At 39.1% G+C, this 16,409-nt stretch overlaps 1 protein-coding gene across 1 annotated transcript; it reads right to left on the bottom strand.

Moving 5' to 3' along the window:
* Positions 1-7,116: 7,116 nt before the first annotated feature.
* On the bottom strand, positions 7,117-15,448 carry ggt5b (gamma-glutamyltransferase 5b). Its single transcript, XM_034234156.1, has 12 exons — positions 15,144-15,448; positions 12,840-12,967; positions 12,669-12,764; positions 12,022-12,217; positions 11,119-11,279; positions 10,869-11,015; positions 10,583-10,713; positions 9,218-9,405; positions 9,045-9,136; positions 8,855-8,964; positions 8,661-8,771; positions 7,117-8,410 (listed from the first exon to the last, which is right to left on the bottom strand). Exons 1-12 carry the CDS (start codon positions 15,320-15,322, stop codon positions 8,264-8,266), a joined length of 1,686 nt encoding a protein of 561 aa, XP_034090047.1. The 5' UTR covers positions 15,323-15,448; the 3' UTR covers positions 7,117-8,263.
* Between the last annotated feature and the right edge of the window lie 961 nt (positions 15,449-16,409).

Genomic DNA, 16,409 nt, shown 5'->3' with positions numbered 1-16,409 from the left:
ACCGAAGAAGAAGCAAAGCAGATTATAATCGTTGCGGGTGAAAGGATAGAGAATTTGCATGTGATGTTAATGCATTTATCTGATATAAAAAATGCATTCGTATACTTCCAAGAGACCCCTAAACATCTACTTGGGCAATGTGAATTGAACGATAAACCGATCACTGTCAATGAAACGCGAAGAGAAGCAGCAGTGAAAATCGTTAAGTTTATTACCTTGTATGCACTACGACATTAACTTGGTAAAATGTAATATGTTTTTTATGAAAATGTGTTGAATGTTGTGTTTTCAATTAAACAACCATTACAAAATGAAAATGTGTTTTATTTTTTGCTTTCATATATAGCAATAGTATTGGCCCCCCCACTTTACGGCCCTGCCCCACATTTTCGCAGCAGCGGATGCCGCGGAACACTGTACACATCCCGTTTCAATAATTCCCCTCTACTCTAAAGTCGCATCTAAAAAGAACGCCATCTGATCTAGCTGTGTATATTTTGTTATTTTTGATTGTTATATTCAATCTCATTAGCTACAGGCATTTTTGAAGCTTGTAAAGGGAAGAACACAGCTCGCCTCTCACTCGCCACTCTGCTCTTCCACAGCGCCGCTTCCCCTCCCTCCGCTGACATTATGAATGTAAGGCATAGTAATCATAGATAACACCGCAGGGTCCGTTACAGTTTGTTTTCATCTGATTTCAAATAAAGAAAGTCTTGGCTTTCAGAATATTAAACTTGTTTCGGCAAATTCAGATGATAAATACAGCTTTGAAGCTTTTAACGGCATAATTACGAGCGGAGAACGGAGTAACTTGACGTCACAGCAAGCATAACAACAGCCGGTGTTTCTCCTGAGGGTTTCCCCGGGAAATAAATGCAAAAATACACAAACACACACACGTATACACGCACACACTCGCGAGCTTCCCCCAGACCAGTAATCCAAACGAAAATATCTTCCCTCCGTACTACTTTGATAATTTGCTCCGCTAATAATCAATCAGATCGATCCAGAGAAGAGGAAACTTTAAAGGCCTTTTTCTCAAAATGATGACTCGGTGACAGTCATTATATAATGTGACATATTTTGCTTTGCACATTTTGCACATTTATTTACGTATTTAATCATAGATTTTCGCTTGTAAGGAGTAGAAATATGATTCAGATATCTCATATCTGCGGAATCGCTAGAATCGTAGCTTTTCAAGAGTATCTCCTGTGAGACTTTACCCAGGGCATAGCAGCCAATATTGCCGCTCAAAGCAGCTTGATTCGGCGTTACTGTGGCTGCTTCTCAGGTCGACTATTTTCATTTCCTCGCTCCTCGGTCCTCGGTCTCACCGGAAGTTGATTTGCCTGCGCCATCTTGAGTACCGTCCCATGGCTCTTATTTCTGCCGGAGGACCGAGGATCGAGGAGCGAGGAGCGATCATGGAGGAGCGATAACCGAGGAACCACCAGACCATCCTCCGATGAAATCCTCAGATACTCACCCCGCCCCCTTACTGTGTATCGCTCACTGATTGGACAAGGCAGTGCATGCACTGATCTGATGCTTCTTGACATGAGAGCAGAGTGAAGAAAATACATGAACCTCACGGGAGTCACTCCTCAGTTTATACCGTGTTTTGTTTCAATTCATGTATCATTTAGTTACAAATATGTGATATATCTGAACAACAAAGTGGTCAAAAATCATTTAATTCATTTTTTGGAAACATTTTCATGATCGCTTTTTTCGTTTTACATTTTCATTTATTGTCATTTCCATTCAGTCAGTCATTAAGTGCTATTAAAATGTTAACATGCTACATATCCAAACAAACAAACAAAGTGTGCAATCCAATGAATGTTAATCTAACTGGGTTTTGATAGATAACATATCTCTTTTTCTTCTCTCAATTATTGTATTTCTATTGTGCACTCTAATCAATATTAATCAAACTATTGTTCGTTTATACATTTTAAGAATGGCGTTTATCTTTTTTGAGAATTAGTTCTTATTTTATTTTATTTATTGGGGTCTACAACAGATGATACGAATGTTTGTGTCAGTAAATAGGCTTGTTTGAGACAAGCAAGACCTGCGCAGACCTGCGCAGTTGCGATCAACGTCTTGCTAGTGCGTTGCATGATGGTTAGTCATTTTGTCCGACTTGCTCTGGAGGCCCGCCCACATGAGACTTTGAAATTTCGCGGGACAAAGACGCCCGCAGCCTGAGAGCGAGGCGAGGCGAGTTGGCGCAGTTGCTCTCCACGGGCTGCGGAAGCGAAATGCTTGATGGGAAACGGCTCGCTGGTATCTCGAGCTGAGCGCTCATTGGTGGTTTTTACCACGTGCTGGTGATGAAACTCTCCAATTGGCTGGCAAAATGTTGTTGTTGTTTTGTGTCAGTTTTACGTCGCCACTTCCATTCACATTTTTCATCATTGTTCCACAATATTTATCATCATGAAATGAATATCTATATATTTTATACTATACTTGCACTGCTTACCGTTTTCATACTTTATATATCTTAGCATATTCATACACACTGTTCATACTGCTCTCAGGCTGCTGTGTATATCTAGTGTATTCATAGCCCTCACTGTTTATTCATCATTCAATTCATTCTATATGTTATTCTGTAGATTGTGTACATTACTTTTCACTTTACTGCTTGTTGCACCTGGTTAGAAGCTAAACTGCATTTCGTTGTCTCAGTACCTGTAATATGTGCAATAACAATAAAGTTGAATCTAATCTGGAGCAGGAACAAATGTATTTACTTAGTACATATCTGACATTAACGATTAAACACATGTGTGCATTCTTTATAAATGCAAACCGAGTCAAGCCGACTCCGGAGGTGGTGGTATGCACCTTAAAGTTGTTTGCAATCCGCCAAAAAACCGAGAGAAGAAGAAGAAGACGAAGCCGACTCCGAGCATGGACTCCGAGCTGTCCGACTTCAGGCGAGCTTTTTGAGACCTCCCCCGGCTGCGATCGGCTATTCTCGTCTACTTTCGAGGCGAGCCGCAACGCGTCTCAAACAAGCCTACTGAATGTGATTTGTGTGTCAGTCAAGGACATCTCTGTCGGTCTGAAATGACCAATGGACACTCTAGAAATCTAAGGACCTACCCACCAATAAAAAAACATATAACAGGTGTCTCCCATCAGTTTCAGTCTTTTAGTCTGTGAAGAAGATAGAGAAAATGGCTCGAAGGAACTTTACCGTTGCGGACGCGCTGGATTTTATTTTCGCGAGCGGCAGTGAAGAAGATGGCTCATTAGAACCTGTAGGCTTCGACTCTTCTGAAGAAGAAGAATACAGGGACAGCAGGGATCCATTTGAGGATGGGTAAGTGTAAATATAACTTGTAGTGCATTTGCCATTTTGTGAGGAGTACCGCGAAAATGAACAATGGATTTATCAACCTTTTTATTTTCCCCTCATGAACTTTTTCTCGGGACAAAATAGACTCTTGATTAGTAAACGTTTACTCTGTGTAAATGTTATGTATGTGTAAACGTTATTTTGGCATGTATAAGTAAGGTTACATGTGTAGATGAATAAAAATAATCCTTTATTCGTCCCACAACGGAGACATTTATAGACGTGTATTTTATTTGATCATACTGTTCTGTACAGATGAGACTTTGTCATAGACTTATTTACATGTGTGTCTGTGATAAACTTCATTTATGTGTAAACGTTATTTTGGTGTGTATAAGTAAGGTTACATGTGTAGATGCATGCGATAATCCTTTATTTGTCCCACAACGGAGACATTTAATTTATTTATATGTGTGCCTGCCATTTGTGGGGAGTGCTATGTAGTAATGGGGGGGGGGGGGGTGTGTGTGTGTGTGTGTGTGTGTGTGTGTGTGTGTTGAACTTCGTAATAATTATTGTCCCACAATTTGTATTTGTTTTACAGAGAGGTTTCACAGCTGCCTGGGCCTAGTGGCCCACAGATGACATTTATCCAGAGCCTCCAGCTGTGCCTGCCACCATGTTGAGATCTACCGTGGATCAAGGGCCATCCCCACCAAGCACTAGCGGACCAGCATCACGACAGCTGCCTCCATCTCTGCCTGCAACGAGGTCAAGATACACCTCAGCTCCACCACAGCCATCACCATCAACCCGGACAGCAAAGAGGTCTCGTAGAGCACACCTACCTCCCACACAGCCACACCATGCACCATCACCCCCACCTGCACAGCAGCCAGCTCCACTGTCTTGGAAGACAGGCGAAGACCCTGACACTGCTCCCCCTGTCTCCAGGTTTCAACCTGCTCGCACACCCGGGCCACAGCTCAGCTCAACAGTATCAAACAAACCCCTTGACCTGTTCAAGCTGTTCTTCAGTGCACTAACAGTACAGACACTCTGTACCAACACAAACAAGCGGGCTGCACAGGAGATGGGAAAGGGTAAAACCTACAAATGGACTGACTTGACTGTAGAGGATTTCTATAAATACATGGGGCTGCTGAAATTGGACAATGTATTGGACTACTGGAGGAAGGATCATTTTGTCAGTGTATAATGAATAGTTGGTTGAAGGAAAAAAAGTTCTGATGTTCAATATTGTAGATAGTGAGATTTTGCAGTTATATTTATATACATTGTTGGTATTATAATAAATTGTTGTTTGAAAAAAAAAGTTCTAATGCTCAATTCTTTTTTTTTACACATCACATGAACCTTGTTGTAAGTCATTATTCAGTCCTGATATATCTCAGTCCCTGCTGTGGTGAAAGTAGAGTGATTGACAGCTGTTTTACTCAGAATTCGAATTTATAAAATGTCATTTTAGACATGAATAACACATTTATATACAGTGTAATTCAAATATTTCCCTACTTTTGTAATCCTAAGACTTTGGTAACCAAATCTAAAACACCAAAACAATTCGATCACATGAGTAAATTTGTGTTTTCACAAGAGTTTTGAAGATTTTCCGAAAATCGGATGTCACATTTTAAGCTTTTGAGCTACTTATCTCATCAAACAGTGCTCTAAGGTGAGTAATTTGCATATATAGCAATACCAGAGATTGTCCTGAACATTTTGATATGTAACACATGTGCCATTTTAGAAGAAATACATTTAAAAGGTGATTTAAGAAAACCTCTAAAAATCGAGAAAATACCCTTAGACTCCAGAGGGTTAATATAGTACAAAAATAATCCTGATATCATTAGAAAGCTAGGAATCTCCTCTTTCCAAATAGGCCTACAACTCAAAATGTGTCTTCGGATCAATGCGACTGATTTCGATGGAGCAAGTCACTTTGCATTAGGTAAAATACATCAGGCAGACATAACAGGAAGAATATGTACATTTTAATCCAATCAAATAGGACATTGTCACACCATTCAAATGTATCCATGTAGCCTACATTACAACCAATAACAAAGCTTAGATGTGTTTATTTGTTACGTTGTTTACGTTATGTGTTGGCCTACGTTCTTCAGTGTGTGTCAGCCGTTAACCTAGATAGATAAACTTGCAAACATGTCAGAAGAACCGGCGCATAAGAAAACAAAATACAGTCAAACTAAGCTGAAATTCAACAACTTGAATGTCACATCCCTGACATCCACAACTCCGGAGCCTGGTCCTTCAACCATAGAACCAGCGCAGCCATATGAACCAGCAGCAGCTCTGCGGCCGCAGAGGCTGTCAAAACCGCCGCCGCCGGCATCGTTGAACCGAAACAGGCTGGTTCCGACTGCATGGAGGTTTGTTGTCGGGACATTGTGACGGGCAAATACAAGCTTATTTGGGCAAAGAGAAGGTACTTCAATGCAGAATGGTACAAAAACAGAGAGTGGTTAATTATTTGCAAAACCACTAAACGAGCCTTCTGTGAAATATGCAGATGTGCTGCTGTCAAACGGCTTGTAACTTTCTCCAAATGTGGAGATGACAGCTTTGTAAATACCGAGTTAATAACTGGAACTGTTCACAGAGCTTACTTCAGTCAAACACCAGTCAACATTCAGCTTGTCAAACAAGAGCGTAGCAGGAAAAAAGAAGAGATGGAATGAGCAACTGCGCTGTCATATGTGTGGGCTGGTCTGTATAGTTTAATTTACAGGAAAGGAGTGAGCAGAGGGTCAAGTTGTCCATTCTTGTTCTGTTTTCTCTGACTATCTTCCTCCTGAAGACCCTCTCAGACTTTCATTTGCTCGCGCTACTAAAGAGACACGTTACCATGGAAACCAAACAATGGTGTAGCTGTATTGAAGTCCGAGTGGAAACAGTAACATTTGGTGCGTTATGTTAGAATGAAACAAATCAGATTTAGTCAGAAATCGGGATAAATGCGGGATAAATATGACCCCGGGAGGAAAACGGGAGTCTCTGAAATGAATCCGGCGCCGCTGCTCAGGGTCAACTGTGTACTGTAAGTATAGCTTCATGTCGAACAGTAAGTCAACATTTCCCAGAGAGCTTTCTTTGAAATCACCAGGTAACGCTAAAAAACATTACATTTAGATTGTATTTAATATATCTGGCTAGCTACTTGCTAACGGTTTAGCTTACCCCCGCGATTCAAAGTAACGTCAACGTAGCTGTAATTTATGCTTTGCTTACACTTTCGCATAACTTGGAAGTTTACTGACATTTACATGACTAACACTTTTGCCGGTGCACAACATAGGGCTTCTTTAATGCTATGCGTATTGGCCCTGAAAACTGCAAGTACTTTTTAAAATTAGTGACTTGCACCACCTGCTGAGGTTTCATTATTACTTAGGAGAGGATAAATGCAGAAATGATCAAGTCACACAACAATGTTCCTTGAAGGCCCAATTAAGCATAATCTGACTCCCACATAGTCATAATGAACTTTTGAGATATGCAACTCAAACTATTCAAAGCTGTGTTTTTGGTTGAAAAGCACATCTGGTGACAATCACTCATCTTTGTTCAGATTTGTCTTTATTGTGAAATCACAAATATTCACAGATGATAATTGTAAAAAAGTGTGTTACTATTATACATAACATTTTCAGATATTAAACACAGAAAACAACATGTTGTTGGTATGAAAATAAAGTATTTTTCTTTAGATAATGTTAACTGTGAATCAACTTGACACATATATATATATATATATATATATATATTGTGTTTAATGAAATTCTACAGCATTTTATTCGCTTTAAAAAAAGGTCACAATATGCGCAGGAAATAATGTTGTTTCACATACAGTCTCACATTTTTAAGGTCACAGTAAGTCAGAAGTCACTTACATGTAAAAAGGATTCCATGGCTCAATAAAAAATCCTACAAAATTCAGTGAGGAAATAAAACATTCTCTGATAATTGGTTCTCTAAACATTTTTATAAATACTTTTCTTTTGAACACAGTTGCCTTTATGGACTGCTGCTGCAATATACTGTTTAATCCCACAGAGCTTTATAGCAGATCTCAGCAGTATATCAGCAGTTCATCAAAATCAGAATCAGAAACAGGTTTATTACCAGGTAATACACGTACGAGGAATCATGGTGTATTATGTCAGTCCACGTCATTTAAAGAGGATATATTATGCTCATTGTCAGCGTGTGAGAGAGAAACTGCCTCTGGAAAGGGACATTTGGATGTGTAGCCTTTGCAGACCATTTACATGAACACAAATCTATAACACACACCAGGAAGGGAAAAAACAGAGAAGCATAATAGAGCCTCTTTTAAGTAGTATGACAATGGCGACACCAGTGACATCATTAATAGTTTCTTGATTGATGATGTAGGTCATCACTGAAGAGCCTGAGCACCAAGGGTTAAAGGGATCACATTTTGTTGAAGGCACATTTTTGTTTTTAAAGGAATACTTCACCTCTAAAATGCCCATTAACTCACCCCGTGTTACCTTACTTGCACAGTAAACAAGGCATTAGAAAAAGGAGTGATTGTGATAGATTGAGGTAAATGAGGAGCAAACATATTTCACCACATCTGCTTACAATCTTTCACACGTCTCGCAAGCCAAAAAATCGTTATAACATCATAAAGTGGCCAAAATCTGATCAGCTCATTTTCAGACAGGTTTTTATATAAATGGATCAGGACAAAAAGTGAGCGAATCTTTTTTCCTGAAACTTTCAGAATCATTTTACACACAGGGGACACATGTTGATGTAGAAGAGACATGAAAAAGTGGATTTTGCATAATAGGTGACCTAAAGGTTGAGTCAATCTTTAGTGCAGATATTTACAGGAAGGTGCTTCTTCATGGTCTTCTTTGGTCAGTATCCTGCTGACCTCCCGTCCTTCCTGAGGTCTGATACAGCAGTAATACATCCATTATCTTTTTCCAGAGCATTGACTACATTTAGGAAGAATTTCCAGTTCCCAGATTTGTGTCCAAGAGTGGTGAGGCGCTCTATCACTGACTGAGAACACACAAAACACACACACACACACACACACACACACACGCACACACACATTAATGCCGCTTATCCTCCCCACTTCGGTTCCAAAGATGATTAAAGGTAGATTGAGGCAGACTTTGTACAATTATGTTGTGGCTATCTCTGTCAGAACACATTAACATAAGATGAAATGTTTTTCATTAGATAGACGACACAGTCGGGTGAATCTAAATGTAATGAATGGCCAGTGAGCACATGAGTATCTCACCTTGTTAAAACCGGGCTCAAAATTCACTTTATTATTGGAATCGACAAACACTATAGGCGCAGCAATGGCGTCTTTCAGATTCATCCCCAGCCACAGGTGGTTTATCATAGACTGCAAAGATTAAACAAAGAACCATGTAAGCACACAGATGAGGAAGTTGTTAACCAATTTGCAAACAGGTTAATCAAAATTACCAAGGCCACTGCTGAGGTTATCAAGCTTCCTCCCGATCCACCAATCACAAAAAGTCCTCCAGACTTTGACTCCAGTATTACCGGAGTCATTGAGGAAGGAGGCTGTTCACCTGCAACAACAATCACACTCCATATCAGACTGAAAGGAGATTGAAATTGCAATCGAAAGTCCTCGTTTATGTGACTTTACCTGCCCTCACTGTGTCCGCTCTGCGACAGAAGTCCAACAGCTCATTGTTCAGGATGATGCCTGTTCGCGGAGAGTAAACACCTCCTCCAAAACTGCAAAACAAAACACAGTAGACTTAGCAATTTGAAATAATATAAAGTAGATAAAGTAGAAATCACAAGCTTTGTGTTTACACTTGGTTTATGGTGCTGGTGGCAGAGACAGCCAGTCCTTCTTCATCCAGGACAGAAACGTGTGTCGTCCCGACATTATCCCGGGACGGCTTGGTATTGTTGTAGTATGAGTTGTCATGGGTCAGGTTGGAAAAAATCCGGTCATTGATGCTATTGATGAAGGAGTCTTGGATCAAATGAACTGCACTCTGAAAGAAAAACATCATAATGAAACTGGAAAAAGCTGGGGTGAGGGACTTTTTTGAAAAATGTTTTTGTTATTATTTGCGCAATAGTGCTCTAGGAAGAGATTCAGTTGATAAGGTGGGTGGGTGTTACCTTGGTTGGTTATTTGCTAATGGTTGCTCAACCCAAAAAACATTTTGACATCATAAAGTGGCCAAATCTCATCAGCTCATTTTCAGACAGGTTTTTATATAAATGGATCAGGACAAAAAGAGAGAGAATCTTTTAGGGATATAGCAGTATAGTGGAGGGGACACATGTTTATGTAGCAAAGACATTAAAAAGTGGATTTTTCAGTTGACCTTTAAAATGTATCTTACAGTGTACATAGAAACAGAAAGCATATGGAGAAGAAAGGGGGTTTGACATACAAGGTCACCAGGCCGACACAAATCAACTATATAGAAAGTATCTTTATTTCTACAGTTTTGACATTTTCCTGCCTGTAAAGCGACCTTGAGGTTATGAAAGGCGCTATATAAATTCAAGTCATTATTATTATTATTATTATTATTAAGTGTTAGATGAGAAGATTGATACCTTTTACAGTTGAAAGTGGTGTCAATCTTCTCATTAAACTGTTAAAAAAGTGTATTTCCAAACTTTAACTCAAACCACTCTGGCTTTTTCTTTAATAAACCTGCTTTTATATATTATAATTTTGGGCCATTCAACATTGTATATATTGATTGATTATATTATTGATTGTGTATAACTAATATTTTAAGTCTACCTCAGACTGCGTGACTAATTACATGTACATAGAATCCTGCATTTACTTTGTCACTTTCAACATTCTCTGCATCATTTAGCTTATTGTATTTATTCATTTTTCTGGCATGTATATAGTCAACTTCATCTGCACTACTTGCACACTGGTCTTGCAACATAACCTGCACTATTCTATTCTAATCTATTGTACTCTTTCATTTTGTACTATTTTTATTGTTATGTTTTGTATTTGTCTTATGTCCTATATATAATATGTTGCATTGTTGGAGGAGCTTGGGACTCAATATTGTTTACTTGCCCTATAGCTACATTGTAGCTACTGTGAGTGTGCATATGACAATAAAACCCTTGAATCTCGAATCCTTGAGATAGTCTTTTGCTCTAAGAATAAAGAAAAGAAAATCAAACCTTTTTGTCATTAAAATAGGGATCGTTGATGTTCCTCTTTTGTCCATTAGCAAATTTAGCTGCTTCTATGTAGCGATGGTACATCTGAATCTTCTGGTCAACATTCAGGGAGTTTTGATTGAAGGGAAACCCTGTGAAAATACACAAAAATAACACTTTTTAAAACTATTATGCTTTACTATTTTTTTATTATTCAGAGTATAGAGCTAAAATGCTAGACTGTCATGCAGCTGCTACAGTGTGTCAGTTTAAGGAATTGCAGGAAAGTTATCATGATACATGAAACCTTGCATGAGTTTGAGTATGAAGGCCAGCAGGGGGGCCCCAGAAGGAGGTGGAGGGAGGTGCATCTTGGTGCTTCCCAGAGAAACTGTCCATGCATCCTCCACCCGCACCTGGAAGGACGCCAGATCCTCTATCGTCATAGTCCCACCTAGGAGAAACATGTACAAACAGCTTGAAATCTTTCATTTTCAGATTGACGTTAGATGTATTTTTCTGTCCATTTAAGTGTAGACCCCAACAATTGCACCAACCTGCAGCCTCTATGTCTTGGATTAAGTCTTGTCCTATCTTGCCAGAGTAAAAAGCCTTTGCCCCCTGCTTTGCAATTGTTTCCATGGTATCTGCAAGTTTAGGAAACGTGAGGTTGTCTCCTGTGCGCAGAACGGTTCTGTTTTTGTTGCAGAAAATGTCACTGGAAAAGAGCATTGATGTAAAAGCACAAGTCAGAACATATTAAAGCAATTACAATTTAGGTAATGCTGCACTTCATCATCTGTGTAATTTGTGACCGTTCTGGTCTTCTTTGTTAACTAATAGTGACAATCATTTCATGCCATTTATATTTAATCACATACGTCTTTTGTGCACACTCATCAATAAATAATCTCAAATGTCCTGCGGGAAGTTGTTACTGCATTTTTGTGCAAGCTTTTGCAGAGGCAGAGAGGCAATCATGTCCATTCAGGCTTTTTAAACCACACTTCCAGCTAATCTCTCTCTTTTGCTCAGGAAAACCCACATTTCAAACAAATATTTCTAAAAGAAGGTGAGCACTGCTTGTATCTCCAGGTGATCCCTGCTCCTGAAATGTTATGCTAAGAACAAGAATGTGCCTGTAGAACATAACAATCATGTTCACCAATGCAAAAAGTGTTCAAATGAGCGTGTGGACTGGGTGAAACTATTATGCAATGTGAAACCCTGAAACTTAAACACTCATGAAATAGTCAATTGTTAACTCAGGGCTATAAACCAGCATGTAATGAGTTAAAACAGGGATTTATAGGAAAGCCCTTTGCTCCAGGATTTCTGCACTGATGAGTAAAAGCTTAGTGTTTGTCAGTGCCCTAAAACCTTTATGATCATCAGTAAGTAGATATTCTAATTTTTGGAAAAGCTCTTGACCACTATAAGCAGAAAGTGAGATGCTGTACCAGATAGATGATTTCTCCACGTGACCTTTCACAATAGGGGATTGCAGAAGTTTTCCCAGATACGCCGGCAAAGGGAAGCCCTCTCTGGCCAATTTGATTGTTGGTTCAAACAGCTTGGCCCAAGGCAGCTTCCCGTACTCTTTGTGAACTTCTTCGTAGGCCCGCAGCTCTCCAGGAACCCCGATCCACTGGCTGCCTGCAAGGGGTAAAACAATAAAGCTGCATGAAACCAATGATGGGAAAAAACAATGATACAAAAAAAAAGCGGGACTGACGTGAAAAATAAAGCAATAAAGAAAACATTTGGTTTAACTCAATAAATACATTTCCATGTTTAAAATGTTTAATGCTAGAAAACAACATCTAACCTCAGCAATAAGAGATGCTGTGATGTTAAAAATATGTAAGCGACTTAAGATACTTAAGATGTGTTTCCCTCGAATCTATTTGTTGTGTTTGAATGTGTTTGGATTAGTGTTCACTATTTAGAGGACATCTCAAAAGGAAAAAATTGTGAGGATGTTGAAAATAAGCCAAATAATCCATTCGTAAAACACAGAGTTACAGGAATGATTCTGCTATGACTATAAGAGGAAGCATGGGTAGGAAAGGTGCATTACTATACACTGATGGACAATTCTGCCTACCTGTTGTCAGTCCGAATGAGGTGGGACAGTCATCTAACAGGTTTGTTTTGATAGACTTTGGGACAGTTTCTCTGAAGTTGTACACTTTAACGTTGCCTGAGAAAAGATAAGGATTCATAAACTGAATCAACCTTTATCATTTGAGGTCACCCTAATGAATGAGAAACTTACCTTTTTTGTTTCTTATGGTGAATATAGATCCTCCTCCAATCCCCATGCTCTGTGGATTGATCACAGACGTGCACAGAAGAGCTGCAATGGCGCCATCTACTGCTGATCCACCTTGCTGTAGAATGTTACTGGAAAACATATCATTTTACTGAATTCATGTCACCACACTCTCACCAACATGACCACGCACTACATAATTGCTCACACACAGACACAGGGGTGCTTTTTTTTCTTCTTTGAATGATTGCAACACTCTAGACTCCAGGTTTATTGCTTCAGGGATTCAAAGAATGACTGAGCTGCCAAAAGGCAAGTTTAAACCATGTTCTGATGCCAGATGTTGTTGAGGCAGCATACCAAGAAGACGCCATTCATGCTGGGGCATTTTTTTCTTTCTTTTAAACTATTCAACTGTGGACTATATCACTTAACAGTTTTTAACATGGCTTGTGTAGTCATTTATTATTTTATCATTCCTATGATGTTTTAATGTTTTGTCAAGCACTTTGTGACTGTCTGTGAAAAGCGCTTTATAAATAGATGTTACTTACTTACAACTAATTTTTTTTTTTTTCATCAAACTGAATTATATAACCAAGCATGTAAAACTCTGAAACGTCTCCAAAAGAGTGAATGGGTCTTTTGTTGGTCAACTGAGGGACACAAAATGATACTGCCATGTAGTTTGATTGGTTTAACAGTGGACAAGGTCACAGGAGGTAGAAAGATAAACTCAAATCTAATAGGAAAAGTCCACTTAAAGGAGATTAATGTGAACCTTTTAGACAGAACTAGTTTATACTTGTTTATGTCTTTAGTAGATAAGCATAAACGTATTAATGTTTTGAATAGGATATGACAATATGCAAGACAAACATGACCAAATGGCTGTATACTCTGTGGATAAAGACACACTAATTTAGACATATCTTAGTTTTTTATATTTCATTTAGTCAAATCTGAGCTGTTATATGTGCGAGTAAAACGTGGGTTTGGAAAGAATACAGATTAGAGAGACTCTGTTGTACTGCAACTGCTGCACAACGGTTTCTCTCTCTGAAGAATGTGTTGTGCAAATGAGATAGTTGGAGAGAATAAAAAGAGTGCCCTCAGAAGTCACTCATTAGAGGAACATTCATTGTCTCTGGTGTGAATTCGGAAATATACACAAGGACAGGAAGAAAAACATCTCTGCAACTGAATTCAAAAGCAGGAAGAGCTTCATGCACATTCCTGTTTGAAAAGAAACGTTCACCTTTATTCTGCATTTGGAGTTATCATGGTGACAGATTAATGGCCTCCACTGTGTGGCTCACTGAACAAATGAAGGAGTGCATCAAATGAAAAACGAATTTCCTCATTACAAAAGGTGACATCAGTTTGTGGGCTATGAGATCTGATTTTCTGGTATGTTCACATTCAACAGATAGTTCAGGAAATACATCAACAAGAGGTGAGGAGTATCATGACTTGTCTGCTGACATTTCTGCAGGCATTATCTCTATTCCTCAAACAGAGCCTGTCAAATCTCTTAAACGGCTTATCCCATTACTCAGTTCAGCTTTTTATCTCAACTGCTGCAGGAGTAGGGAGGTGCAGTCTGATAGCATGCAGGTTTCTGAGTAACTAAACTCTAAATATAGATAGCCTACATGTGATGGGAATACATCTAACAACAACACATTTTTTAACTTCCAATCTCCAGTGGTGTACAGTAACTTAGTAAATGTACTCAAGTTCTCTATACTTACGTACACTTTTGAAGGACTTGTTGGTTGGTACTTCTATCTTTTACTTTTACTACGCTGCATGTATTTAGTACCTTTAGTTACTTTGCAGATTTGGATTAATAATGTGAAATATAACACTTGAATAAGACTTTAGTTACACCTGGAGTAAATTCACAAGCTACCCTGCGGCATACAAAGTCATTCAAAATAGCCGTACTTTTACCACTTTGATTCACATATTAATAAATACATCAATAACTATAATCAAAACATGCATATATTATTCTGAAATGGGCAAATCTGCATAATTGTTACTTTTGGTAGGCCTATACTTTACATTTTGATGGTAATACTTTTGTCCTTTTAAGTAACATTTTGAATGGAGGACTTTTACTTGTAACAGAATATTCCTTAATACAATATCTAGCCTAGGCTACCTCTGCCAATTTCCCCCCAAAACAGACATTCACTCTTTAATTTGAAGCTTTTAGATACAAAGATACAGAGTGTTAAGCCAAACTCTGATCAAACTCACCACTGGTGGTTTCTTACTATTGAACAAAACAGGATTTACCTGCCAATCTCGGAGCACTGTCGCGAGTCTGCAGCCACAGCAGCGCGCGTGAAGCTGCCGCTCGGACACTCTTTGTCCGCCTTTGTCCGAGAGACTACGCACAGACACACCAGAGCAACCGCGCAAAGTAAACCAGCCGAGATGAAGCAGCACACCTGCCAGGGTTTGTATTTTCCCATTTAAACTTTTCTGTGTAGCCAACTTTGTGTTGCAGAGAAACTGTTGCTGCTGCCGCTCAGTGCGCACACACTATATAATCCTGAACATGCATGGGTTACCCCTCCCCTCCATCTCCTCCATCTGGCTACTGTGATGAATTGAAAGTGAAGAGCAGAGGGACGGATTTACTGCACACTACACTACACACACACACACACACACACACACACACACACACACACACACACACACACACACACACACACACACACACACACACACACACACACACACACACACACACACACACACACACACACACACACAGTGTTACTCTGACTGACTTTGATATCCCACTCACGTACTCAGTCTAAGTTTGGAAATAGGCCTATACCCATGACATCATCACAGCCATTCCTATTTATTATGTTTTTGAGTAATTGTGTGAATGCTAATTCAGCAGCTATCACACCATGGTTAGTCAAATATGTGATGATAGTCGAGCTACTTCTTCTTTTAATATTTCACTTAATCATTAACTTTTTCATTGTGTAAATGTAGCCTAGGCTATTACACATTTCAGCGTTATAAGGAGATGATAAATATAACTTTGATTGTTTCTACCTTTTTATATAATGTTTTAATATTTACCTTGTTTACTTATTTAGTGGGAATGTTGATAAAGCATTCCAACTACTTGTTCTTCTACGCACACATTCTTTATTCTTATTCCGCCGGGTTATTTTGTCCCTCTTCTGCTCCCACATTCCACATCGCAGAAACTCCGTTCAAACATCAAAACGTTCAACTCGGTCGGGAATCGATTGCTATTACTTTTCTCATTCATAACTCTCATAATTCCCGAGATATATCCCATCATTCATTAAATGTTTAACATGGAAGTCAATGGAGAAACTCTTCAGACTTGAAAAGTCAGTGCTGCATATGGCCAGTTAAAACTTCAACACAAGGGGGAGACGGTGCGTACATTTTCAGTAGGAAACCTCTTGGCTGCTGTGATCACCAATGAGAAATCATCACCAGTTTATAGGTCTGGTATCTTCTTTGGTACGTTTAATATATTCCTCATTCAGTTAGAAAGGAGTG

Source organism: Gymnodraco acuticeps, unplaced genomic scaffold (genome assembly GCF_902827175.1).
Source record: "Gymnodraco acuticeps unplaced genomic scaffold, fGymAcu1.1, whole genome shotgun sequence".
Taxonomy (NCBI): domain Eukaryota; kingdom Metazoa; phylum Chordata; class Actinopteri; order Perciformes; family Bathydraconidae; genus Gymnodraco; species Gymnodraco acuticeps.
This window is presented reverse-complemented; position numbering and strand designations above follow the sequence as displayed.

Excerpts from the sequence above, each read along its gene's own strand:
- ggt5b (XM_034234156.1), bottom strand. The coding sequence starts at position 15,322 with ATGGGAAAATACAAACCCTGGCAGGTGTGCTGCTTCATCTCGGCTGGT. Across the intron at positions 9,137-9,217 it reads ACCAGCACCATAAACCAAGT|TTTTGGAGGAGGTGTTTACT; the intron begins GTAAACACAAAG and ends TTTGTTTTGCAG. Across the intron at positions 8,411-8,660 it reads TTGAGCCCGGTTTTAACAAG|TCAGTGATAGAGCGCCTCAC; the intron begins GTGAGATACTCA and ends GTGTGTTCTCAG.